The sequence below is a fragment of the Tympanuchus pallidicinctus genome, unplaced genomic scaffold (assembly GCF_026119805.1).
Source record: "Tympanuchus pallidicinctus isolate F22 unplaced genomic scaffold, pur_lepc_1.0 scaffold14, whole genome shotgun sequence".
NCBI classification, from domain to species: domain Eukaryota; kingdom Metazoa; phylum Chordata; class Aves; order Galliformes; family Phasianidae; genus Tympanuchus; species Tympanuchus pallidicinctus.
Genome location: NW_026294659.1, coordinates 2,890,045 through 2,917,159, shown reverse-complemented (window position 1 = coordinate 2,917,159; position 27,115 = coordinate 2,890,045). Strand labels below are relative to the sequence as shown.

The 27,115-nt window shown below is 37.6% G+C and overlaps 1 protein-coding gene across 6 annotated transcripts in view; it reads right to left on the bottom strand.

Moving 5' to 3' along the window:
* CNKSR2 (connector enhancer of kinase suppressor of Ras 2) overlaps positions 1-27,115 on the bottom strand; it is a 204,265-nt gene that overhangs the window by 121,216 nt on the left and 55,934 nt on the right. For all 6 annotated transcript variants that reach the window (XM_052673741.1, XM_052673742.1, XM_052673737.1 and 3 more), the window contains exon 5: positions 9,559-9,600. In XM_052673741.1, coding sequence (XP_052529701.1) covers positions 9,559-9,600 — 42 coding nt within the window. The remainder of the gene's footprint in view (positions 1-9,558; positions 9,601-27,115) is intronic.

Below are 27,115 nucleotides of genomic sequence, written 5' to 3'. Positions count from 1 at the left end.
TAGAAATCCATTAAACGTTATCAGGTTTATTACCATATATTTGTATCATGTTAGTGGTGACTAGAAATAGCAAAAGAAAATTGAAAGTACAGAAAAAAAATGAAAATAGAGTAAGTTCCTGAATTACTTCTTTCAGTTTCTGATCAACAGAATTAAATCTTTTTCTTCTAAAAGAACACTAATGGACATAAGTGATTCAATAAAACAATATGCCATCAACTAATAGTCCGTGAAGACAGTTTCTCAAGAAACAGTCATTCAACATAATGAGACCTAATCACAACGTTACTTGCTTAATAATTGTGGAAAAGCTTTGTCCAGAAACCTAATTTCATTAAAATAGGTTTTGTTTGCTTCTGAGAACCTTCCTTTCCTTTGGAGAGAGAATGATGTTTATTGCAGGAGGATTTTGAACTTAAGCTCACTGCTATTACATAATGAACTGACATATTCATGTTCCCTAGACTTCCTGTATTTCACATATATTTGCATGGCAATAAAGGAATGAGCCCAATTTGTTTTTAACTAAGCTGGTCAAGAGATTTCTGAGTAGTATGTATTTTCTGTTTTGTCACTTCAACAAAATGTATAGACCTAAGGAAAAAAGAAAGAAAAAAGAAAATGGGTTTGGGTTCTGCCCAACAACCCAAAACTTTCAGCTGACATAAGCAAATACCCAGCAACTCATTTTCTTCTGAAAGCATAAGTTTGCCAATGTCAGAATTCCCACAGAATCTCACAAGTCTCTCTTAACTATTATACATTCAAGTACCTTGATGAAACAGTTTGTAGTTAGAGTTAGACTGCAAGCAAGATCAAGCGTCTATCAAGCTAGTGTGAAGGGTAACTACCAGAACTCTAAGCATGCCCAGAACAAGGACAGCAAGGAGTACACTTGTGTGCAGTAGCTGTCCTCTCCTCCCTGAAAGAAAAGGTTCAGAGGCTGTCACTGAAAACACGACCAGAGGACGATACTGCCAAAACTATGCATTTTTCCTTGTCCTTACTTTCAGAAAAATCTCATTTAGGGTTAGTTTTATTTTGTTTTTGGAAGGTTGGTTGTTTGTTTTGATTTTCTTTTTCAGCCCAAGCAAAGTATCTAAGCTCAGATGACCCTGGAATACATTCAAACAGTACATATATGTCAGTTTATAACAAAACTTTATACTAACTGGGAGAAAAAAAAAAAAAAAAAAAGTGGGTCTGATTGTAGTTGCAGTCTGGTTCCTGCCTAAATTACCATTGTTAGCTTCATTGGCCAAGACTTTTTAATGTACTGATCAGCATAACATAGTATACAGAGGAAACTTCAGGAGTGTTCTCCATTCCAATTAGGAGTTCAGTGACTTCATGGCAGATGACAAGTTGCCCCCGCTCATCTTGAACTCCCCAGGGAGTTGGGAACTTCTATAGCAAAGATGCTGCCATGGCACAAGAACAATATTAATTTAAAGGACACATGTTTCTGCACTTAGAAAGTTCCCAACTAAATCACCTTTGACTTCTCTACAGCACTTTTTCTAAACACTCCACTGCAGCTCATCAGGTTTATTCCACGCATTGTTTGTGAGCTCAACTCAAGCAACTTCTCATTTTAAATCTACAGTTACATTCAATGCTCTGCTAATTTTTCCCAGACTTCACTGTAGCATTCACTTTGGCAGAAGCAAATGGAACAAATTATGTAGGTGAGAGAAATGCTTAGGCTTTTTATTAATGATATATTCTTTGAGAGAAAGAAATGGACCAACATGCTTTCATATATGCTACTGAATTAATTTGAGTGGAAGAAAAGCACATCAACAGCGTACATTTGTTGCTCAATTTGTTCCATATAAGACAACACTTTTCACCTTAGCTCTTCAGCACAAGCTGTATCACAGGCATGCATTTATGCTGCACTAAAATCTGTTGTCATCTCCTCTCCCCTTTTCTCTAGTGTTAGTTACCGTTTGCTTCTTTGGAAAACTAAATTTCTGATTGTGAAGACATTATTAACAGGATCAGAATGCTACATACTACTTTCATAACTGCTGATTCCTTACTGCAATATCATTTAGAAACACATGACTTCAGAAGCTAACAGACGTGAAATACACTGAATTAATTTGGGGGCCATAACTGCTCTTCAGCCCTGGGTTGGACATCCTGTTAGCTCTTTGCAAGGATGAAAGAAAATAGCGTTACCCAAATTAACCTAGCTCTTTTCCATTTGCCACTTTCTGGACTCCAGCAGAGAAAACAGGCTTCTCAGCAAGAGGTAATGAGTAAAAGAACAAGGGGAAAACTGCATCTCAGAAACCTACAGAAGATACAGAGTTTTCCTGCCATCCAGAGTGAGTGGGACAGACCCTCAAACACCAAGCAGCACTCCTGTGCTGTACAAGTAATGAAGCACTGGCAAAGGCTGCCTAGAGGCTGCAGAATCTTTTCCTTAGAGATTGGAAGACACCTGAGGATGCGGTCCTGGCACTCTGCTCAGACTGTCACTGCTTGAGCAGGAGTTGGACCAGATGGACCCAGAGGTCTCTTCCAAACTCAATCAGTCAGCAACTCAGATATCATACTCAAATACTGCAGAGGAAAAACTGAATATTAAAGATTGTCTGCCACTCATTATCCTCCTCAAAATACAACTTCTATTGCTTGTACTGAAGACAAAAGAGGAAACTTTCTCAATGAATAAGATACAGTCCTAGGAGATAGCTCTGTGTGAGCAATGCAGATTCAGTGGTTAAGCCAAAATATATACACCTTTAAGCAATTCACACAGACATATTGAAAAAAAAAAAAAAAAATAAAAGAGAGGGGTAGGTGTTCTCTGATATGCAGTGGAATCCACTACAGAAAACTTGTAAGAAAGAATCTCCACATGTCTATATGCTGCATTTATACTTTTGGAGAAACAAATCTAAAAACGATGAGTAGCTAATAGATACAGTAAGATGCAGAGAAAAATGAGCATCCAATTGCTCCTGTAAACATCAGCAGGAATTTAGAAATGCCTCGCCTTTTTCAAGCTGCACTTAGCTTTCAGCAGGTAAGACGTCTGAACAAAGCCAAAAAAACCCAACAAAAAACAACCACCAACAAACAAGTTACAAAAGATTAATTGAGAGAAATGAGCAGATGATTACGTTTTCTCCTTTTGTTACACAGCCCCTATTCTCACTATAAACCTTACAGTAATGGCTTCAGTTCTCTTTTGCAATAACTCATCACTTCACATTAGTAATAAATTCTCTCTTTATTCAGTAACAAACTTATAATTGCATATTATAGCTACAACACAGTCTCTAAGTACAAAGCTAAAGGATTCAAAAGAGGATGAAAATATCACTAAGAAACGTTTAATTGCGTGACAGAAATTCAATGGGAAACATTTTCTTCCACTCTGTAGATAACTACTTGAAAACCATACTTTGTCTGTACTTATGTTTTTGGACTGTAGTACACTCACTTCTTGCCATTTTCTTACAATTACTCCTTTCAGCTAAGGGGATGAGGACAAAAAGGTGACTGAATTGTTCTTGCATCTTTTCTGATTCTCTGTGGCTAATTCACTCTGCACCAGCAAAATTATGTCCATCTTCTGTCATACAGTGGGAGTAGTTACGGACATGACTAGCTTGAAAAGTCTCCACAGGCTTTCTCCCTCAACAAGTCAGTCACCCATTATCTGTTCACTCAAGAACTCTATGTTCATCAAATATTTCTGGTGAAGCAAACAGACTTCTATTTGTTCCCATATTTAATTTTATCCAGGCTGGTGACCAAACTTAAATCTATTCTGCCAAACAGCAGCAATACAGAAGCATCCTGGCTTAACATTCACAGAGCTGAGGGCAAGAACAGAACCAGCCTCTTCTACAAGAAATCATAACAACATCATTCAAATGATAAGTGGGATGGCAGTGAGGCATAGAAATTCAGGGCAAAAGTCAGAAAAAATGTCTTTGTGATGTTAAGTTTAACATTTCAGAAAAAAAAAAAAAAAAGCTTAACTACATCTTACTGAGATAAAGCAATGCAAGCATTCAGAATGAAGTCTAACTAGTATGATTGAGACATACAGAATAATTATTTATCAATTAATATTGGACCAAAACATTTCTGGTATCATATGGAATACTGTAGTAATTGCAGCAATCTTAGAACCATCCATACCTAGTCTACTATTTACAGATACGTGAAGTTTAATTAGTAACTCAATCTTATTTTGGATGCAGAATTAGTGAGTTTTGCTGAACCTTTTCGCAAGGTATAGAACCTTGAAGGGAAGTGGGTGGTTACTTTTTTCTTTTTTTCTTTAATCAGACTATTAAAATGATACCTTTGACAGTGCATTCTTAGACAATTATAGCTCTATAACAAATATTCAAATTCAGTAGGCAGGACTGAATTATTAGCACTGTGGTTTCTCTACAAGCAAAAAGAGAACACCCTGATCCATTACTTGTTCTCTCCTTTTTCAGTTTAGTAACACAAGAGAAAAAAATTTAAATAGCTCATGTTTTTCACAAACACCTTCTAATGCTGAAACACAATGGAAAGAACAGAACTAGTGGTGGAGTGGCAAAGCCCTTGGCTACAGCAAATGAGGATAAGCCCAAATGCAGCAGCTGTGGATGCAGAAACAAAAGAAAAAAGACTTTTTACCCCCTGGAAGGCCTCAGATACAGAGAGACCTCCAGCAAGATACCTTGCCTCCAGTGCCAACCCTCAAATGAGGTCTGGGAGGAGGTAGATCCTGGCTCCACCCCTCCTGGTCGCTCAAGTGCACTGCATGCAGCTGAGCTCCCCTGGGTTGGCCTGCCTTTCACCAGGTGCTCAATCACTGGTTCAAGCCGTAAATTTGCATTTCTGCTACACATCTGAATATTAATTTCATTCTCCAGTTCTAATTTCCACAGTTTTCCAGATTAAAAAGCTGTACCTTTTCAGGAAAAGCAGCATAATCTTCAGAAAATTAAGCTGAAAATTCAGTAAAAACTTATTAATCTGACTAGGACGTCACTTCTGCTTTCTATAATTAGTCCTTCTTATCTCAGTCTCAATTTAATACTGCACTGTTTCATACTGATTGAACTACGTATTTCTATCTTACTGAGCACTGAACTGCTGGAAAGAATCAACAAATTATCTTTAAAAGACTTTAGAGCTCCATTCTGACTTTTGCGAACATCTTAACTCCCCAAATAAGCAGAACCGATACTTTTTTAAGCTGAGCTGTTTTCCATGCACTTTATCATCTCAAGATGAATTAATATTAAGATTCTGGATACAAAATGGCAACTCCCAATTTTAAATAAAACAACCCATGGCTTATATACTTCATATTTTGGCCAACTATATTTTAACCGATTCTTTGAAGTTATTTTTTTTTGCCATCTACTTTCGTTGGCATTTTTTTCTGCTGATATTTATTTTGTGCTTACATTAACAAATTATTACAATTTCTACCATCTACTTATTTATTTGTTACATGGATTGTTGAGCAAAAGGTAACATGGAAAAAAACATACTGAGAAATTGGCAGTGATAGAAATACGAAGCATTTCTCTGTTGTCATGAATATTTCAGAAGCAGAAATCTCTTAATGAGTAAAACCCAGCATATTATTCCCACATGGTTTTATGCTTCTTATTGCATGGTTTTTATGAATTAATTCACAGTGAAAATAATTTTAAGAAATATACAAGTCTTCAAAGTTGTTTTAACACACCTGCAATTCTAGGGCAGAAAATTTAAGTAGAAACTTGTTTTTTCCCTAAATACACGTTCTTGCAACTTCTGTTTAGAATAAATAAACAAAACTGACATAGTTAACTTCTTAAAATGTCATCTATTTTACATGTGACCTTTTTCTTTAGATCCATTTTATGTGTTCAGGTAAATAGCACAGCCTAGTTTACTACTTAAGCTAATATCATGAGGGAAGACAAAATGATTTATGAAGTACTTGAAGATCCAATTGCTCAAAGAGTAAACAAAAATCCTTCTTGAATATAGGCTGGATTCATACATTTCTGTCATCAGAGAGTACCATTTCTCTGACAAAAAAGTTGACTTCAAAATAAGTTTGTTCACATTAAAACATACTATCTATGGATAAGGTGATTCAGCAATCTCTCCACGCGAACTCCCACAGTTATCTCAAAGAAAGAGGACTTTCCAAAAGAAATTACTGCTGTTAGAAAATGAATACATCAACTACTTTCTGGTCCTACCTAAAGCCAAACAACTTGTCATTTAACTAAGGATCTCGCCTGTTGTGTGAGATGTTGCCTACTTCACCATGCTTCCAAGGAAATAGAGAAGAGTGAGTGACTCACTGATGTTAGCAGTATCCACAGATGCATTTTGATAGCATCTGATTGATAGCAGCGTGGTCTCACATACCCCAGCTGTGCCCACACACCCTCTTGACCCTGATTTGGCTCAGGTGACAGGATGGGTGAGCATGTCAAAGGCTCGTTCTGCTGGGAACTGGGCAGCAACTCCCTGAGAGTTGTGTACTTACAGCACTCCAGCCTCCAAACGATTGCACGTGAGCCTAAGAAAACACTTTTAAGCATGTGAGTGAAGGATATGTTCAACCTGCTCTGAAGTAAACCTGCAGGACCGCTGACAGGTGACATGGACAAAAATAAACTACTTGTATCCAGTGATAGTAAAATCGCAAATTTCTTGATGTCCTAAAGAATAAAAGTATATACCTATCTTTATTTTTATGCTGTAGCTACATAGGTAAAAAAGGATGTTTTAAAACTTCAAAAACTTTTAAAACTATACTTCCTTAGTGAGAAAGATCACAGAATCACAGAATTATAGGGGTTGGAAGGGACCTCCAGAGATCATCGAGTCCAACCCCCCTGCCAATGCAGGTTCCCTACACCAGGTCGCACAGGTAGGCATCCAGGAGGTTTTGCCTTGCAACAAGGGTTTCCATAGGCTAATTAGACAAATTGCTAATCAGTTTTAAGTCATTGCCTTTTACTTTTGGGAGGAACCTTTTTTCTGTCACACTGTACATGAAATCATGGACAAACATGCAGTTCTGAATTCAAGTTCCTCTGTAATTCACTCCAGCTACACATTGGTATGTGATCATTCAAAAAGTAGCTGGATGAGATGCTAGTCAGACATGTCTGATATCAGCAGGAATTTGTGTTGTTTGCTAATAGGTAACATACTCAAAAAACAGTTTGGTCTTAGAAACTAAATTATCTCTTTTTTGAAAATCAAAGTATATTGTATCTGAGTCCTTTCCATTTCTGCTGGTTTTTCCAGGTTTTGCATTCAAGATTCTTTCTATGCTTTTATTAAAATTTACTCTAATCTTTTGATATTGGAGAACCTTCTTATTAACATTCACCTCAAGGATACACAGTCTATAAAAAGAGATTTAAATTCTTAATCACTCTCTTGAACATCTTTAACCTGGTTTGCACTGCATTTACTGCTCTGCATGTGTGTGCATTCAAATATTTTGATATCCAATAAGATAACTACTGTCCTCTCTTCTTTGATACTGAGATAAAAGACACATGCTCGCTCTAAATATCAGGCTTTTTCCCTACTACTTTTTTGTTACTATTGTTGTAAACCTCTCTCTTACACTGATCCTCCCCTGATTTTCTAATAGGCAAAATTCACAACACCTTTTTCTGTCTTCCCAGAGGAGTTAGAGGGAACGGTGACTGCTTTCAATTCTATCATTAATCTTTTCATTTGCACTTCTAAAATATTTCCTTTCAAATTCAGAATCTGCTTTCAAAACTAATCTTTTAATTATTCAGACAGAGATTTTCTCTTTCCTTGTTTGCTATTGTCAGCTTTTGCTTCATGAAATTCCATCCATCAGTTGAAATGTAACATGATCAGAAACAATCCAAGTTATGTACAATACATACAAGTCAACTTTAACCCTAGGCAACAAGTATGGTGTTCTGCTCATGTTTCCTTGTCACCTTACCAAAGAATGTAATTAAGCTCTCTACAATAACTTATGTGTCCACTTGTCACCACAAAGTGGTTGCTGTGGATTAAAGTAATAAGCCTGTGTGAGTCTGAATAACATAAAATAATGTCACTTCATCATTTGCAGTTATTTTTAATGTAACTGTAATGAAACTTGTCTCAGATTTGTCCATTCACATCTTAAATTAATCTCTCTTGGCTTCCTCAGAATTTTATGTTGGAGACTATATTAATTGATGCTTCATCAGCTTCAACCACTGCCAGCTCCCTTTCAAATTCTTTTTGCTAATTTGCAAATGTTATATACTGTATATACATCAGATGTCAAAAATCTTGGCTCTTACAGCAGAAAACAAGCATGTATTGAAAATCAGGCTTTATATAATGGATTCAAACTTACAGTACTTCATTTTTTGCCAAGATTATGCAATTAAAAACTTCATTACTTAAATGCTTGCAGAGATCAGCCTAGCAAAGAAGATGATGTCAGCCTGACTAAAAATGTAAATTCCTTGTGTCCCACAGGGGAAAAATGTCAGTGTAACTTAAAATTACAAGGAGACATTTTACTCCACATCACTGTGAAATCAAATTGTCAAAAGCTTGCAGAATTCAGATTGCCATGTATTTGATATGGGAGAGGTGAATAAAAAAGTGTAGCAACGTTACTGGAAAGTTCATGTTTTAAAATAAAGTATTTTTTTCTTCCTTAAACTCAGACCATAAGAGAAATGAGATATCAAAACCTATCTGAAAGTGAAATACAGTGAAAGGTAAAATATTATCATTTTCATCAGCTAAGTTACTTTATTTTTCACCCTTAGAAAATAAGGCTTCACATCTCAGTGAGACTCCACATTTCAGAAGCAGGGTCAGGGTTAACTTGATACTCACTAAACCACCAACAGAACATGAAAGGCAATTTAGTATTTAATACTTAGGTGTTACGCCATCTCAGTAGTTTTCACACAAGATTTCTCAAACTTTCTTCTCTCCATCCCCTGAAGTGTCAGCCTTTCCAAACCATTTTATATTCTGGTGTTGTGCTGACAAATGTGACAAAAGTGCTGACAAATTTCAGCTGTTTTATTTGTTATGAATAGCAGTAGAAAATCTGGGAATAGACTATTGTATTTATGCTGAGAATTCAACAGGAAAGCTTTGCTTTAATCTTCTTATCACTACACTAGTTCAGTACTCCTAGGATTGATGAATAAAGGAAGCTATGTCACTAACATTTACATATGATATCATATAAGACTAGAAAACAGCTCTCTAAAAGGAAATCTCATTCTTCAAAATCATTTTCCTAACCATGTTTTACAAACAACAGATAGGCATGAACCAGCCTAAAACATAAGCCACTACAAAGTTGCTGGCTTCTCATATGTCAAGCGTGGTTTTCTTAGCAATCATTACCTATTCATACTTATTTCCAAATATTCAGCAGTCAGTCATACGCAGACGAGCTCATTATCACACTGGCAACACACGGAAAAAGTACAAAACACAGAGATAGAATCCTATTTGTTCAATGCAAGTACATTTATTAATAGAAATCCAAAAACGACTTACCACATGAAGAATTTTATTCTCTGTTTCATATACTGTGCAATCCTGAAAAAGTAAAGCAGAAAAGACAGGTTAGATTGATCCAATCAATCACCATTCCTAGATTTATTCTTGAAAAGAATTAAATAAAACTGAAATGGATTGAGGATGAAACAAAAGATTTCAAAGTCTCAATTAGAATGGAAAGATTTATATAACAAAAGAGTGAAGCCAGCACCAAAGGCAAAGGAAAATGTACTCTCTCTGTAAGTAAATGAAAAGGGAGAACTGGCTTTAACAGACATGGAGCAAACGGGTACTCAAGTTCTTTGCCTCAGACTTCAGCAGAAGCAGGAAGACTTCCCACTCCTCCGTATCCCCAAACCTCTAGTTGGGGGGAGGTGGGGGGGGGGGGGACAGGGGATCAAAATCTTCCTCTGTAAGAGTGGAGCAAGTTAGAGACTGTCTCATGAGACCGAATGTGTACAAGTCTATGTGGCTGGACAGCATGCATCCCAAGATCCTTAAGGAACTGGCTGATGTGGTTGTGGTACAATTCTCATCATACTTTAAAAGTCTTGGCTATAGAGCAAAGTACCCCATGACTATAAAAAGGGAAACATCACTCTCATTTTTAAGAAAGGGAGAAAAAGCAAGCCAGGGAATGACACACCTGCGCGCTTCACATCTGTGCATGAGAAGATCACAAAGCTGATCCTCCTGGAAGCTGTATTAAGGCACATGTGAGATAAAGAGGTGATCTGTGACAGCCAGCTTTGCTAAGGGCAGACTGTGCCTGACCTTTGATAGCCTTCTGTGATGCAGTGACAACATCAGTAAACAAAGGAAAAAAAGTTGAGGGAGTTGGACTTAATTTAGCTTGGAGAAGTGAAGGCTCTGGGGAGACCTCACTGTGACCAGTACTTGAAGGTAGCTTATGAACTGGAGGGAGACTGACTTTTAAAAGGGTCTGATAGTGATAGGACAAGAGGGAATGGTTTTAAATTAAAAGAGGGAAAATTTGGACTGGATGTTAGCTGGAAATACTTTACTCAGAGGATGGTGAGGTGAGGCGCTGGCACAGCCGCCCAGAGAAGCTGTGGTGCCCCATCCCTGGAGGCGCTCAAGGCCAGGTTGGATGAGGCCCTGGACAGCTGAGTTGATGGGGGGCAGCCCTGCCCATGGCAGGGGCTGGCTGGGCTCTGAGGTCCCTTCCAACACAAGCCATTCTATGATTCTACAACGTCTGTTGGAGCCTGCATGTACTACCCGAAATGTGAGGCTATTTTTCTAAGAGGATTAACAGATGGAAAGCTCAGGGCTGTCAGTTTTTCTGACAGGCCAAGTCTCAGCAGATACAGTAAAGTGGAAATACAGGAATCAGTAAGGAAATGAATACATGAAATGCAACCAACACTGGTGAAAGAACTGTCTTTTCTAAGTTCACAGGGTGCGACAGCTGTGTGGTGATTTGTACACAGTTTAGGATAGATGCTTTATATCCTGCCCAGTAACTCACTTGAAAGATCTAAGGTTCCACGCTGTAAATCCTTTCATTTTTTATCAATCTATCCTCTTTGAAAAACAAGTTTGTTATATGCAACTCTTTTAATAATGAATTTTTAGTCCATGAAATGTTTCTAGTGTTAGGTAAGAATAGCCAGTATGTTCTTAAGCTTTACCTAAAACAACAATGCAGAAGCAGCAAGTTTATAATTAGCAAGACATTCAGGAAACATTTGCCAGCAAGTACAGCCAGAAAAAAAATCTAAATAATTTAATTATATGCAGATATCAGTGACATATTTGCAATCTCAGTAGCAAAATGCACATTTCATTGTTATACATGGAAGGACACATAGCATTTTCAATCTGGATATATTTTGTATTCTGCACTGATTCTTATGACTCATTTTTCCAAAAAAGAAAAAGAAAAAAAAAGACTGTAACACTTATATTGCGGGGAAAAAAAAGGCGCTTTTAGATAGACGTAATTATTTCATTTGTAATGAAAAGTTTACTATAAGTTTAGTATTCAGCTTAAAGAGGATACTGTTTGAGAACTCACTACTGAGGGAAGGAGTTTAAGAACCCAGACTCCATAAAGGTTCATTACAACTAGGAAGTAAGTGAATAAGGGAGAAACACTGTTACATGTACGCACGCGTAAAGGAAGTTAAAAACCTGCTCACTTCTGATAAACCAAGAGTATAAGTAAAAAACATTTCTGAATCTCCCAATGACAGGAAATCAAGTAGAAAACTTCCCAGGCATCTAGAGTCTGCATGGCGCAAGTGGCTTCACCCTGAAATCCTATCCTTATTGCACAGTGTATAATCACTGGATATCAAGATGTTACAATCACAAAATAAACAAGAGAGTTAGGCGAAGTGGACTACGATAACAAGAGAGAATAAATGGAAGGCTTACCCTTATGCTGGGCTCGCCTACAAAACACCCGAAGGGGCGATCTCCAGAAGAGATCCTTCCCCCCCAGTAGCCAGCTCTTAAATGGGTCTAGGAGAGGTGCAGCCAGGCTCCACCCCTTCCGGCAGCACAGGTGAATTGCTTTCACCTGTGCTCCTCTGGCTGACTCATGGCTCATCTCAGGTGATCAATCAGAGGTTCAGGCCATGACTCAGTAGTTCCCATACACACAGCTATCAACAAACACAGAGTCTGGGAAAACAAATTGCTAATGGAGTTCATCGCATATAGGACTGCTGATTTTTGATGCTACCTCCTTATTTTCAGTCAAGAAAAAAATTGTTAAGTAGGTAAGAGAAAAACTGGAGGAAAGCAAACTCAATGCTTCAGTAAAACAATTCCAAAATATGCCTTTTCCATTAAGAAATGGCATGCAGCTAAACATAATTCAAGCCTGAACTCAGAAAAATGTGCAGGAATGCAAAGATCCATGCTACCACAGCCTAGAGCAATCCTGAAGTCTAAGATTCAAAGAAACCTACAGAATGTCACCAAATGGACCTCTATATCATAGCAAGCTTGTTTCAACTTCCCTCAGCCATTCCTGGAGACAAAGGCTGAGATAGTTTTTGAATGATTCCAAGAGCAAAACTTACACATAATTTTCTTTCAAAGTCAACAGCTTATTTCTCCCTGGATTTTTATTATTATTATTATTATTTTATTTTTATTTATTTATTTTTAAGTCATTACACAGTTTTGAGCTTTATCTTCAAGCAAGTGTTATGGACAATTGGGCTCATACTCTTCAGATATCCCTTAGGTAGAACAATGAACTGATTTTTTTACTGGAAGTCTTCACTGCTTACAATTATTGTTTTTTCATATCCATTTCATTTCAACTGAAAATGCTTAATGCACTTGAAAACAACAAAGAGAGCCACTAATTATGCAATTAGAAATAATTTTTTTCTCTTAATAGCATACTACCCTCAGTAAGAGGATAACTCTTCCTTCCAAACCTTGACTATTCCTGAAGAATCTTCTTAACAATCTGTTTACTCACAGTACGGCAAAAATATAGTTATGGTAAGAAACAGACCATATATAAGTTTAACATCAACTTTTTTCTACTTCAGAAAACATGGAGCACACACACACAAAAACAAAAAACAAAACAAAACAAAAGCGAAGTTTTCCTTCTATACAAGACAATTATTTGCTATTCAATTAGTGGAAAAATACTGCGATTAACCCTGAACTCAAGCATGCAGTTACAACAAAGAGGAGCTGTTTTGCTTTCACCTGTGCCTTATGTGAAACATGCATATTCACTGAAAAGTTATAATGGAAGCTAAACTATTTCATCTTCACCTAACCAATTAAACACAACTTCAGCTCAAACAGCTGAAGAAGAATACTGTCTCCTCAGTGCATGTCACAGAATCATAGAATGGCCTGGGCTGAAAAGGATCATAATGATCATCCAGTTTCAACCCCCGTGCTGTGTGCAGGTTCACCAACCACTAGACCAGGCTGCCCAGAGCCACATCCAGCCTGGAGTAAACATTAAAAAAAAAAAACCAACATAATAGAGGGGGGTTGCTAACAAAACAAGAGATGCCGCTCTTCTCCTTATGCTACAAACTGTGTGCTAACTTACATTTACTGAAGATGTAGTCAAATATTGGCCATTAACAGTTTCAGGAAGGAAAAATGGACAGTTCTGTCAGCAAAGGAGGAAGATTAAAAGGGGAATATAATGGCACAATTTAACTGCTAACATGAGGTTTTCACGGTCACTCTTTGCAGCTCTAATTTATGCATCTAAAGTGTCACAGGGCACTTTTGGGCCCTTTCTTTGCAGAGATAGAAGGAAATAAGCTGAGATCTTAATAAAAAGGGAAACATAAGATCCAAAGATGGAAGATAAAGGAAAAAAATGCAGAAGTGAAAAACAGCAAAAACAAACAACAGTAATCAACAACAAGGTTTTTCTGCACTTTCAATTCCAAAACTTCCAAAATTTCAAAACTTATTTGCAAAACTAGCGAGATATGCTACAGTGTAACTGAGATGCATCACTTACATTGTGTTTTTTCCAGAACTTTTGAGCTTCACAGCCACGATTCTGTATTGCTTTTACAAAAAGTTGGATTTTATCATGTCCCTAAGTAAGAATTATTACATACACTTACAATTAGATCAACTTAATTAAAGTAGCACTGACTGGTGACAATGCTTCCAAATGCATATATCTCACCCTACTCTGTTCCTCAACTATGCTAGTACAACTCACATGTGAAGTAACCTCTACAAAACGCAATAGTTATAGATTATTTTTCTTTTTTAAATCAATGGTTATGATGTTTTATTTTTCTAATTTCTCTCCTTCTCCTCTTGCTATTATTTTTATGTTTTCAAACTTCTATCTTAGTACATCTCAGAACTGGGGAACTGGGTCAGCTAATTATACTGACAATTTTCTTTGGTCCTTTTCTTTCCATCAAAGTTGATTAAATCTCAACTCAGGACGTGAAATACAGAGGTCTAGAAACCTGCCAACTCAAATTACTGCTCATACATCCCAAGCAAGTGGGATCTGGAGCTGGAGATCGTGCAGTTCTCCAGTACTGTAACTACAAGACAAATTTCAGAATGAAACACTTCTATTTGTGCATGTATATAATGTACATATATTTATATGTCTGAGTAAGCATCGCATCAAATTATCCATTGCAATTAACTGCCAAGCACTTCTCAGGGTATTTGCAAAATACTGTTTTGAAAACATAATGATCCTTACTGTTATTATTGGTTTGTCCACATATTGTAGGCATCTCTGGCACTGCATTCTTTTTGGCAGTCTCTAGTTCCTATAAACTCCACAACTTAACTTCAGAATAAAGTTATGCTAGTTCAGAATATAAAATATGCATACAAATGTTCAGGAACAGGGAGAATTGCAAAAAGATGTGTATTTGTTCTTTCAGCAACAACTCAGAAATGGCTCAACACTTTTAGACGAGAGTGTGCAATAGAGCTGTATCGTTATTGCTTCACTGTATTTCACTGTTCTTCAGATCAGTGACTCAGTTATTCATGTACATACCCATCCTCATTAATTTTTTCCTTCAAGGCAGGGAAATCTCCTAAGCAGAGCAAGTACAAAAGCATGCGATTGCCAATGACAAAAACTGAATCTCTTGATTCTCAGATAACATAATAGCCCAAGCAAATATTTTGTGAATTTGCATTACTGGAGCATTGCCTGGAAGAATCTGTGTGGTGCTTGCTACAGAGGTGGAGTCAAATGGAAAAAAGGTCGCCATGAGAGCATTCATTTTCAAAGCAGCTTTTGAGTTGCTTCTGATGGAGCTGCTCCATTGTCTTCTTCACATGTTTTTCTCCACAGTCCAGCTGAATTTCCATGAAGACAGTATACGTGTGCGTATCACACAGGTTTTAGCAGTCTTTCAGTGACAAAATACAGGCAAGATTAGGAACATAATTTTTTAGATGGCAGTGAAATCACTTGAGAAATGCATTTTAAATGATCAGTTCTATATTTTTTTCCATGTCTTGTTTTAAGATGGCAACACTTAGATTTCACGTATTGCTTAAAAACAGATGTCTGATAATATTGTCGTCGCCATTATTTTGAAGTCACGCAAAATATTCTGAAGTATGTAACTCTGATTCTCTATTTCTAACAAAAATAATGAATTACATGATTGCTAAAAGAGAGTTCAGGCCCTCATGCATTGCCAAACCTTTGGTATAAAATCTCTCTTGAGCAATGTAGCCATTGGCTGGAATTAAATCAAGCCATCATTTAAATCCCTTTGCTTCTCAAATTGATTAAAACTGTAACTGAATCCTTTAATTCCAGTGTATGTCAAATGGATGGTCTGTTAGTCCTGCTACTTAGAACAATAAGAAATAATTGAGAATGCTCAGATCATGACTTTCAGGTCCTTCTGGCTCTCCACATCTTCCAAAAACAGTGGTTCTGTCTTCCAGAAGGTCTCTTTGAGCCCTAGCTCCAGACAACTTGTGTCATTGGCTCTAGGAAGGCTCGTTTGGCTTGAACTCCACCCAGTTCATTTATGGCAGGAAAATGATAAGACTGATATTTATTGGAATGTTTTCACAACAGTTCTTAATAATTATGATAAAGCCTAAAGCTTTGCCAACACAAAAACAGCAAAAGCTTCACAGTCTTCATAGTAGATTTTGTTATCGTTACCCTTTATTGCTTTTTTTGGACTGAGACAATAGTACATGATTTTGAAATAGGTACAAGATAAGGTAGATGCAATCAATTTAGTCCTCAACTACTAAAAACAGAAAATGCGTGGAAAATATTTCTAATGCAATTGATTACAGAATTAAACAATGTCAGCTTTGAAACAATAAACTTGATTAATACAATATAGGCTGTGTGGTAAAGATGTTGCTGCATCCCATAAGTGAGAACTGAAGGATATTAGGGAATTCCTAAGGTGCAATTTACAGGTATAATTGAGTAATTATTGGAATAATAAAACACAAATTGGCAGCAATATAGATCTGTTCAAAACTCTTCCTCCAAACTACCCCCCACAAAATCCAAGAAATCAAACCCTTTAAATACTCCCAAACCAAAAGAAGCTGGAAAGCAGATAACATTCTCCTCTGCTAACAGGCTAAGAATTAAGAGCATGACACATTTACAGCTTTCCTAGTCTGATGCTTTATCATATCTTTGATTTTAAGAGGTCTAGCAGAGCTTTGGATGAAAAAGATACAGGCTTCGGGACAGTGACAATTACACAAGCCTGGAACAAAGGCAGGGTTGAAGAGCAAGAGGAAACACATTTCTCTCATCTCACTGCCTAAAATACAATAGAAGGCTGCTCTTAAGCTTTGCAGAATCCCAGCATTTGCACAGGCAGTCCTTGACAGCTGCCATATAAACTTAAGTTTTAAAATTACACAGTTTATAAATAAAATGCATATATATATATATATATTTAACAAGTGGACTCATAAGTGGAATATGGTGCTTTCTCTGAGTTTCTTTCTGCTGAGCTGCTCAAAAAAAGTCTCTCTTCATGGCTGTTCCTCCTCCAGACTGCCACAGCCCAGGGAGCTCTACCCTTAACCCTCCCATCTTCTGCAACCTCTTCACTATTGCTCAGCACCTCCTAAAAATCATGCTGCTTTAATTATCATCTCTGAGTAGATGAGTCACAGAGCTCTCGTCCCTTCTGTTCACATTCACAGTTTAGAATCTCCTCCTGGATATTTGCCACTAGCCCTAGCACAATATGCTGAAAAGCTGAAATCATGTTCTTCCCAAATCCTCCCTGCTTCCTCCTTCTTTGCCTATCTCTGTCAACAATTCCACCACCTTATGTCCCACAAGCTCACAACCTGGGTGCCATTTCCAACTCCACCTCCCACACAAATCCTGTCAATTTTCTTCCCACTGCCATTCAGAAATATTTTTTATTTTCCACTTATGCTGCAATTATTCAATCCCTGCAGCTTCTTGACACTGAGTCCATGGCATCCTGCTCTGTTATTACTCTCTGCCTCTCTACTTTTAACCCAGAGCTCACCTATGTCTGCAACAACCCATGCTGTCCCTCTCCCATCAGAAACATACCTAAAAAATGACAGAGATGGGAGAAAGCAGATTGGTGAGCACACACCATTTAAGATACTAGTGGAAGAGGAAAACATCCCTATAGTGAAAAATATAATGCCAGCTATTAAATAAACGCTACATAAGAAGATATTCCTTATGCAACCTACACAAAAGCATGTAAAACTCCAGAGTCTTTCCATGATTTAATGAAACTGCTCTTTTTTTTTTCTTTTTTTTTTTTTTTTTGAAGTTCACAGCCCTTGTGTACAAACTAATAGCAATTACATAGCTTACTGAGTACAAAGAATTGCTTTAACGTTATTTAAACAATCTGCGTGGAGTGGCACCTATCACCATAGCAACGGAATGCTTCATGTAAAAATTTAACACAACTTACATAAGTCACCCACAGATCAAGGAACTACTGGGAAAAACTGCTCTCTGGATTAATAGAGATGCAACGTGGGCACTGAGCTCTTTTCTTCCAGATTTCTGAAATCATTTTCCATTTCCATTTACTTCTGCCTTACATTCTATGAAAAACATCATCTTGCTTTCCCTTGAGATCCGGTCACATATTAATTCTTAAGTACCATAGAATCATTAAAGTTAGAAAAGACCAGTAAGATCATCTAGTCCAACCATTACCCCATCTGCATATAATCACATTTCTTCCAACACAGTTTCTAAAACAAACTGACAATCTATTAGGTCAGAAATTCTAGCAAGCATTTCATAACTGGGTAAAGTCATACTGACACCTGCTCATCTGTCTTGCCAGATTCCAAGTGCTCACACAGTTTAAAATGAATTTCACTTCAGGATAATTCTTCTACTCAAAGACATTCTTAAGAGGTAAAAAGAATCCACTGAAACTATCAACAAATGAGATGTTGACAACCAGGGTAAAAATGCTTCAAATGAGAAAAAACAACAACAACAAAGTAAAAGCACACCTTATTCCACACTTCTAATCCAGAAAAATTAGTGTCAAGCATTCAAAATGAGCTCTTTCATTACTGACATGCCAAATACAGTTTCTAGTGGAAGGTGTTCTGCAGTTTTTTTTCAATGTCACCTGCAAAATCATTTAGAGGTAAATAATTTTAGGGTTTTTACTGCTGTTTTTCCTTTAGGATTCTCATTAAAAAGAACTGTGGTTTACAAAACATAATTGCAGCAAAATACTTCATAGTGCCTAGGTGGTTATTCTGCCAACAGAGAAAATAACTGAACTTGAGAAACATAATGGTATTTAGGAAGATGGCATTTCAGGCTCAGCTATGACTCAAACATTTCACACTGGATAATCTGAAATTCTTCGTGTGTTTTTAATGGATTTAAGGAAACAACCACAAACGTATCTCACATGACCTCCCTGAAATAAAGCTTGACCTCACACTTTTCATGACCAAAGCTTCTGCTGGCTTCCTAGCAACGCAGTTTCTGTAATTCTCCAGACTGAAGTGAAATCCTGCTTTGTAACACCTGCTTACAGATACTACACCGTCTCTGGAAAAGGAAAATCAGAGTTTCTGAAGCAAAAGTAGTGAAAACCAAGTCTGCATTTTTACTCATCTGATTAATATAATCTCAATCCATCATCTTTAAGGATTAAATTCAGCTTTTGCAAAGAACTACAAAAGAAGCATGGCACATCTCCTATCTGCCCCTAGCTGAATGGAAAACAGTGATGACACTCAACAAGTGCAGGTGCAGTGCCCATATAAATCAACTTAAGGAAAAAAAAAATAAAACAGGTTTTATTTAAATGCAATGTATGAAAAACCTGAAAACACTTTTCCTCTACATCCACACTTGATCTCAGTTTCCATGAACTTACAGCCACTTTCCATCAAGTATGAATAAACCCAAGCAGTCCTTGACTCTTTCACTATCACCTTACCTTGACCCATTCAGGCTCTTTTCCTTATAAAAATTCAGTAGTTACACTGGTTTACCAGAATATGCTGAATCAAAAAGAGTACCCTTTCTTCCTCAAATTATTCTGCCTCTTTTTGTTTCATTTTTTTTTTCTCCATTGAGAGAGTCTTTTAACCTAAAAAATCTTCTAAACAAATAAACAAAGAATAAGCCAACACATTCATATTTTCTAGTCGCTAAGCTTCTTATATACTCAACAGTCTTTTTTTTTTTCCCTCCTCCAACCACGAGGCAAATTATTTCTGATAGAATTTCATATCCCTATATACTGTTATTAAAGGTTTAACCTTTGATCTACTCCCTGCCTAATTCCATTTCAGAGAAACACTCCAAAACATAAATAAAAAGACAACAATCCACTAGTAAGCAACTTGGAAAAAAAAAAAAAAAATATATATATATATATATATATATATGTAGAAAAATTGCAGAAATAAGCCACTACAATCAGAAAAGGGCATCTATGCCCACTAGGCATTTATTAATTTATTTTTACATTAAATTACAAATGAAATTTTCTGTCAAAGCGTGCTCTGGAGAAATAAGCTACTCTTACTTTGAAAAGGAAGAAAACATTGCTAAAGACTACAAATTGAAGATGCTTTGATAAACAAAAACAATTTTCATACTTGAAGCAATCCTTTAAATTCCTCTTTACCTTATACATAATACATTGACTTCTCCAGGTGAATAAGTAACCATATGTGATAATACACATTCTAAAACACTGCTGTTCCTGAGCACTGTCTGAACCCTACGCAACAATAAATCTTGCTTATCAACAGCACTTGGAGGATACAAGGTCAGTTTAAATTTCTGTCAGCATGATTTTCAATAAGTTACAACATTCTTATTGGAATATCATTTTGATCATATGTTCAAAAGGCAGATGTTGCCTTGGTACTGTTTTCTGGTAGGACTTTTTTGTTCAGTTTTTAACTTCACACCACACTTGTTTATCTACCCACTTGTACATTTATCCTCCTACTTGCACACTTACCGGAAATGGGGCAATTTGTATAAACTGTGTACTATGCATACATACTTTAAATTCCAAAACTGTAGCCTCCTTTTTATTAAAAAAATGTGGGCAGGAATTATTACTAGTAGAATAACAAAGATTTCCTGAATGCATCTGTTAACAAAGTTGGAGTAGAACGAAGAACTTCAAAAATTTAAATTTAAAAAAAAATAATCAATTTTCATGTACAGTTTTGCTTCTGAACACCAACAAAAGCATAACAGGTGTAATAAGAAGCTAATCAAACATTCACACTACTTAACTACTGAAGCCCTTTTATTAGTTAAAGAAACCTATGGTAATTAGCTACTTAGCATGACCTTAAGTTCAATGTTTTAAAAATATATTTATCAAGTCCTTAAAGTCCCTAAGAGCTAGGATGGCAAAAAGTGAGGAATCATGATAGAAAAGAGATACTTTGTAACAACATTCCTATTACAAAGGATGTTAACTTCCCTTTCAGTATATTTGATACTATCCCAACAATGCTAATAGAATCATTCCATACGATACATTTCTATTCTGAGTGTTGGGCTACCAGTACAAATTGAGACATGGAGCTATTAATCAGAGGGCTGGAGCACCTCCCCAACGAAGACAGGCTGAGGGAGCTGGGCTTGTTCAGCCTGGAGAAGAGAAGGCTGCGGGGTGACCTCATTGCAGCCTTTCAGTACCTAAAGGGAGCCTACAAACAGGAGGGGAATCAACTCTTTACAAGGGTAAATAATGGCAGGACAAGACGAAGTAGTTTTAGGCAGAAGGAGAGAAGATTTAGGTTGGATATCAGGGGAAGTTCTTTACAGAGAGAGTGGTGAGGTGCTGGAACAGGCTGCCCAGAGAGGTTGTGGATGCCCTGTCCCTGGAGGTGTTCAAGGCCAGGTTGGATGGGGCCCTGGGCAGCCTGGTCTAGTATTAGATGGGGAGGTTGGTGGCCCTGCATGTGGCAGGGGGTTGGAGATTCATGATCCTTGAGGTCCCTTCCAACCTGGGCCATTCTATGATTCTACTAGAAACAGTCCAATGTAGGGAGCTACTAAAGAGCCCTAAATTTAATAACCCATCAGAAAGGAGGGTGACATTGAGTGAAACCACAGCAAGTACTTGTCGAACACTATCTTACTGTCTTAAGGGGAAGAAAACAATAATCCTAAACCAAAATAAAACAGCATAGAAGCGTAGGATTAGTGTGAATGCAAAACAGGTTACAATAATAATTTGCAGTGCCCTGAGGGACCTGTTCTCAGAGGCAAATTAGGTGTTCAGCAACATGCAATGCACACAGAAAATGAAATGGTTAAACCCAAGTATGTGCCATGCTGCACTATTCCAAAGTTGATTCCTAAGTAGATATTATAAATCCAACTTTAAATAATTATTTAAAGGTTAAAGCACAGACTTACAACTGATTTTCTTAGACTTTATTCTTTGAATAAAGAACTGTATTTCTGCTATTTTTTTCTTCATTATCCATTGAGTAGTTACAAATGAGGGAGGAGGGGGACAAGAAACACCTTAATTCAATGAAGAAACATTGCAATTAGCCTTAAAACATGCGAAGTATTACAAACAAAGCCAAATTAGTTCCAGCTTCCCTCCCCCACCTTGACTTCTCATTTTTGGTTATTAATTCTTAATTTTGACTATAAGCAAACAACACAAAAATCAGCTTTGAATCTTGCAAGCGTTTAGTTACTGTAGGGAATACCAGTGTTTTATTTTTATATTGTATGAATATCTTTGAAAAATTCAAAGGTATAAGAAAACATGCAGACTATTTCCTCTTAATACGTACTTTATAAAAATCTATTTTTAACTAGTGTTAAAAACATTTGCATCATTGTCTTTTTAAGGTTTTTCATAAACTCAAAAAAATTATAAATTAAACTACAAATTGCTATAAATTAATGAAATACTATGAGATACTTCATGTACAAAAGAAATTGAGCTCTAAGACAAAAAAAAAAAGCCCTGCTAAGGTGATATCAAAACATTTTGTTTTAAGCATTTAGCCTTAAGAAAGTATAATGAGGATTTTCAATGTGCTCAATGATCATACAAAAGAAAAACTCAAAGACAATTTGAAATGCTATGCTGGAACACATTTGTTTTAAGTAGAGATCAATCCACATGTGTTTGGAGCTAGTAATGGAATTTTTCATTATCATTCTTCTGACTGCAGCTCAATTCAGTACCAAAGCATGCTTAAATTTGGGCACAGAAATGCTCCTTTTGAATTCAAAGTATGGATTCATGTACTGGACTGCTTCCTGATTGGGAAAGCATGTCAGTTTTGGCAAAGATAAGACTTCTATTCTCCAAAAATATTAAATAGTAACATTTGGTCTATTTCATTTCTCACTGAAAAACATACAGAGAAAATTATTTACCTATGACCATAGCAAATCAGTAGTATCATGAATGAGGATGACTTTAAAAAAAAAAAAAAAAAAAAAAGTGAGCTGATACTCAGTGGCTTCCTGGGAAATATTGTCAATAGTCAATACTATTAATGAGAAATACAAATATATATATATATTATTAATTTCATTCTTATATAGTTAATGAAAACAGATCAGATGGTTCTCACTCTCACTAAAAAGCTGGACAGTGAGTCCAGTCTCTTGTTTTCTACAGAGAGTCCAGTCTCTTGTTTTCTACAGAAAACAAGCAGTTTACAAAGGGCAATACATGTCCTGTATGCTTCCTGTCCTGTCCTGAAGTACTGACCCTTCTTCACAGCTCAATAAGGGCACAACTCACCAAGGGGCAACAGATTAAGAAACGCTTTGCACAAGAGCTCTCCATCCCTCAAAATAAGAAAGCAAACAGAGGAGGCAGGAAACTGGCATGACTTGGCAAGGACCTGCCAATCAAACTGAGGAAAAAGAAGGTCAAGCACAGGCAGTGGAAACAAGGACATATCACCTGCAAAGATTACAGGGATGCTGTTTGGATGTGCAGAGATGGGATTAGGCATGCATGAAACTGAATTTGGCAAGGGATGTTAAAAACAACAGGAGATTCTATAAGTACATAGGTCAGAAGAGATAGGCCAAAGAGAGCACGCCTCCTTTGATAAATGAGAAAGGAGAACTGGCTACAACAGATATGGGAGAAGGCTGAGATATTCAGTAAGTTCTTTGCCACAGTTTCCACTGGCAGGCAGGATTCTCATATTTCTCACATCCCTCAACCTCACATCCCTTTCTTGGTGGGAACTGGGGGAGCAAACTCCCCCCACACTGTAAGGGCAGAGCAAGTCCGAGAGAGCCTCACAGACGGGATGCGTACAAGTCTATGGAGCCACACAACATGCATCCCAGGGTCCTAAAGGAACAGGTCAATGTGGTTGCCGAGCCACTCTCCATCATATTTGAAAAGTTGTAGCTGTCAGGGAAAGTCCCTGATGATTGGAAAAGGGGAAACATCACTTCCATTTATAAAAATGGAAGAAAGAGGACCTGGGGAACAATGGACTGGTAAGCCTCACCTCTGCCTGAGAAGATCATGGAATAGGTACTCCCAGAATACTGCTGAGGCACGCAAGGCATAAACAGGTGATCTGAGACAGCCAGCACAATTTCAACAAGGGAAGGTCATGCCTGATCATTCTGGTGGCCTTTGCGATGGAGTGATGGCACTGGTTGACAACAGAAAGGAATCTGATGTCATATACTTGGCTTTCTGCAAGGCCTTTAACATGGTCCTCCACCACATCCTTATCTCTAAATTGGAGAGATACTGATTTGAAGGGTGGACTATTAGGTGGATAAGGAATTGGTTTGAAAGGTCACAGCCAGAGGGTTGTGGTCAATGGTTCTATATCCAGGTGAAGGCCAGGAACAAGAAGTGTTCTCCAATCTGTCTGTTTTGGAGTCAATACTCTCTAACATCTTTACCAATGACATAGATAACGGGATCAAGTGTACCCTTAGAAAATTTACTGATGACACCAAGTTGAGTGCTGCAGATACAGCAAAGGGATGCCACCCAGAGAGACACTTATAAACTGCAAAGGCAGGCCCTTGTGAACCTAATGAGTTCAACATAGAAAAGTGCAAGGTTTTGCACTTGAGTCAAGGTAATCTCAGATAAGTACAGAGACTGGGAGAAGAACTCCTTGGGAGTACCCCTGCTGAGAAGGGCTTATGGTTCCTAGTAGGGGAACATGAGCCAACAGTGTGCACTTGTAGCCCAGAAAGCCAACAGTATCCTGGGCAGCATCAGAAGAATGATGGCCAACAGGACAAGGGGTGTGACTATTCCTCTTCTACACCATCATGAGGCCTCACCTGGAGTACTGCATTCAAGTCTGGGGCTTCCAGCTCAAGAAAGAAATCAAGCTTTTGGAGAGGGTCCAGAGGAGGGCCATGAAGATGATCAGAGGGCTACAGCATGTCTCCTGTCTAGACAGAATGAAGGAGCTGGGTTTGCTCAGTTTAGAGAAGGCTATAGGGAAACCTCATTACAGCCTTCTAATAGCTAGAGGGAGATTATACATGAGGGAAATAAACTTTTTACATAAGTAGATAATAATAGGACAAGGAGGAATGTTTTTAAACTAAACGAGGAAATATTTAGCCACGACATCAGGGAGAAGTTTTTCACTGAGGGGGTGATGAGGTACTGGAACAGGTTGCCCAGAGCTCCATCCCTGGAGGTGTTCAAGGCCAAGTTGGATGGGACCATGGCAACATGATCAAGTATTCGACCTAGAATCTGGCAACCCTACGTACAGCAGAGAAATTGGTACTTGGTGATCCTTGAGGTCTCTCCCAACCCAAACCATCCTGTGATATGATTCCATAAATAGCCATCCACAAACAAAGGCCTGTGGTCTTCTTCCACAGCCATTGCTGCTGGCATCTCTGTTGCAGTTTGAGACAGAATGAAGAAGAGAAGTCTGGCATTGATTGCAAAATGGCTAAAAGCACAAGACTAGCAAGACACCCCCCCTTGTCTCTTTCCCAGGCACCAACATGCACCCTTGCTAATGTGATCTGTGGGGAGAGAGCAGACCACATTCCGTTTTGCACACCAAAAAAACATCAATCATATTTGAAGGAAAAAATAAAACTAAAAAAAAAAAATTCCAAATTTGAGCACAGAGGACTAGCAACACTACTCTTCTCTAAATCAGAGAGGAAGCAAACCCAACTAATATTTGGTATTGTATGTATTTATCAAAGCATCAGAGAAAAACACATTGTTTTTATAAAAGGGAGAGTAGTGTCATCAAACAAACTCACACTAAGGGGACATAGAGATCTTCAGCATAGACCAATTGAGTGACAATAGACCGATACTTCTAACAACTAGAAAAAAAATTCTCCCTAGCACTCTTAGTCCTACCCAGCCCACCCTCTCCTACTTTTATAATCTCCAGTTTCTTAAGTGCACTCACTTCTGCAAAATTCTCCATATTGGCATTGGCGCTTCCCTCATACTCTTGCTGAACCACCAGGAGAGCCAAGTCTCATCCCTCTGCATGATGGGCACTGTTGCACTGCATGCATCTCTCTTCTTCCTCTCAAGCACTGCCTGTTCCAGCACTGAACTGCAGCCCAAAGCAAGTGGATATGCATACAGAGGGAAGGCCAGCAGTTCACAACAGATGGCTGCGACCTGCCCCTGCAGCAGCCAACAGAGAAGAATTTATCCTGACATTTGTCTAGAGAAATGGAATACGAAGCCAACAAGCTGCGTCACAATCTCAGCTGAAGGAGGATAATAAGGAGGGTCCAATAAACATTCCTTGTTCTGCTAGAAATAGTTGCTGTAGATAATCCTAGTGGGTCTTTCCCAACCTTCATGATTCTATGAAATAGAACACCAAAAAACTAGGAAAACAATGATATAAGATAGTACCACATCCCTCCACAGTTATCAATAGTAGACAGATGAGTTGTAACCTCAAAAATACTTGCATCAGAGTACAGGATGATGCTTGACTGAACAGAACTAGTTTAATTTTCCAGGTTATTCTTCCAGCATTTAGCATCAACATCAGAACGAACTCTCAGCAAAGGAGACTTTTCACTTCCCAGCAAAGACAGGGACAGTTCTAAAGCACATTAGTGAGAAGAAAAAAAAGGATGTAGTAGGTTCTCTAAAATGTACTCCAAAATGAAGCCCATTACGAAAGTGTTTCTCAGTGTTAGCTTCTGTATTTCTTAAAGCATGCGCAGAAGTGCATTCTTTATTCTAGCCTAACAGGGACATGTTATCTTTACAGGTGTGTAGATGATATGAGCTGCATGAAGGAGCACATAACAAAGCTCCTCCACACATACATGCACACCATGTCAACCAGATAGTTAATGAAAATCTCAAGACAAAATACAAGATTTCAAGCATACAAACTATCAAGTATACTTTCAAGTATACTACTATTTGACTATACAAATTTATAGTAATGTTATTCAACCCAAGATGAATTTCACTACTGAGATAGGCAGGGAGGACATGAAGGATGCCCAAACTACTACTATAAAATCAGGAAGTGGAATTTTTATAGAGAATTTACAAAGCACAAGTATTTCCTTCTTATTGTT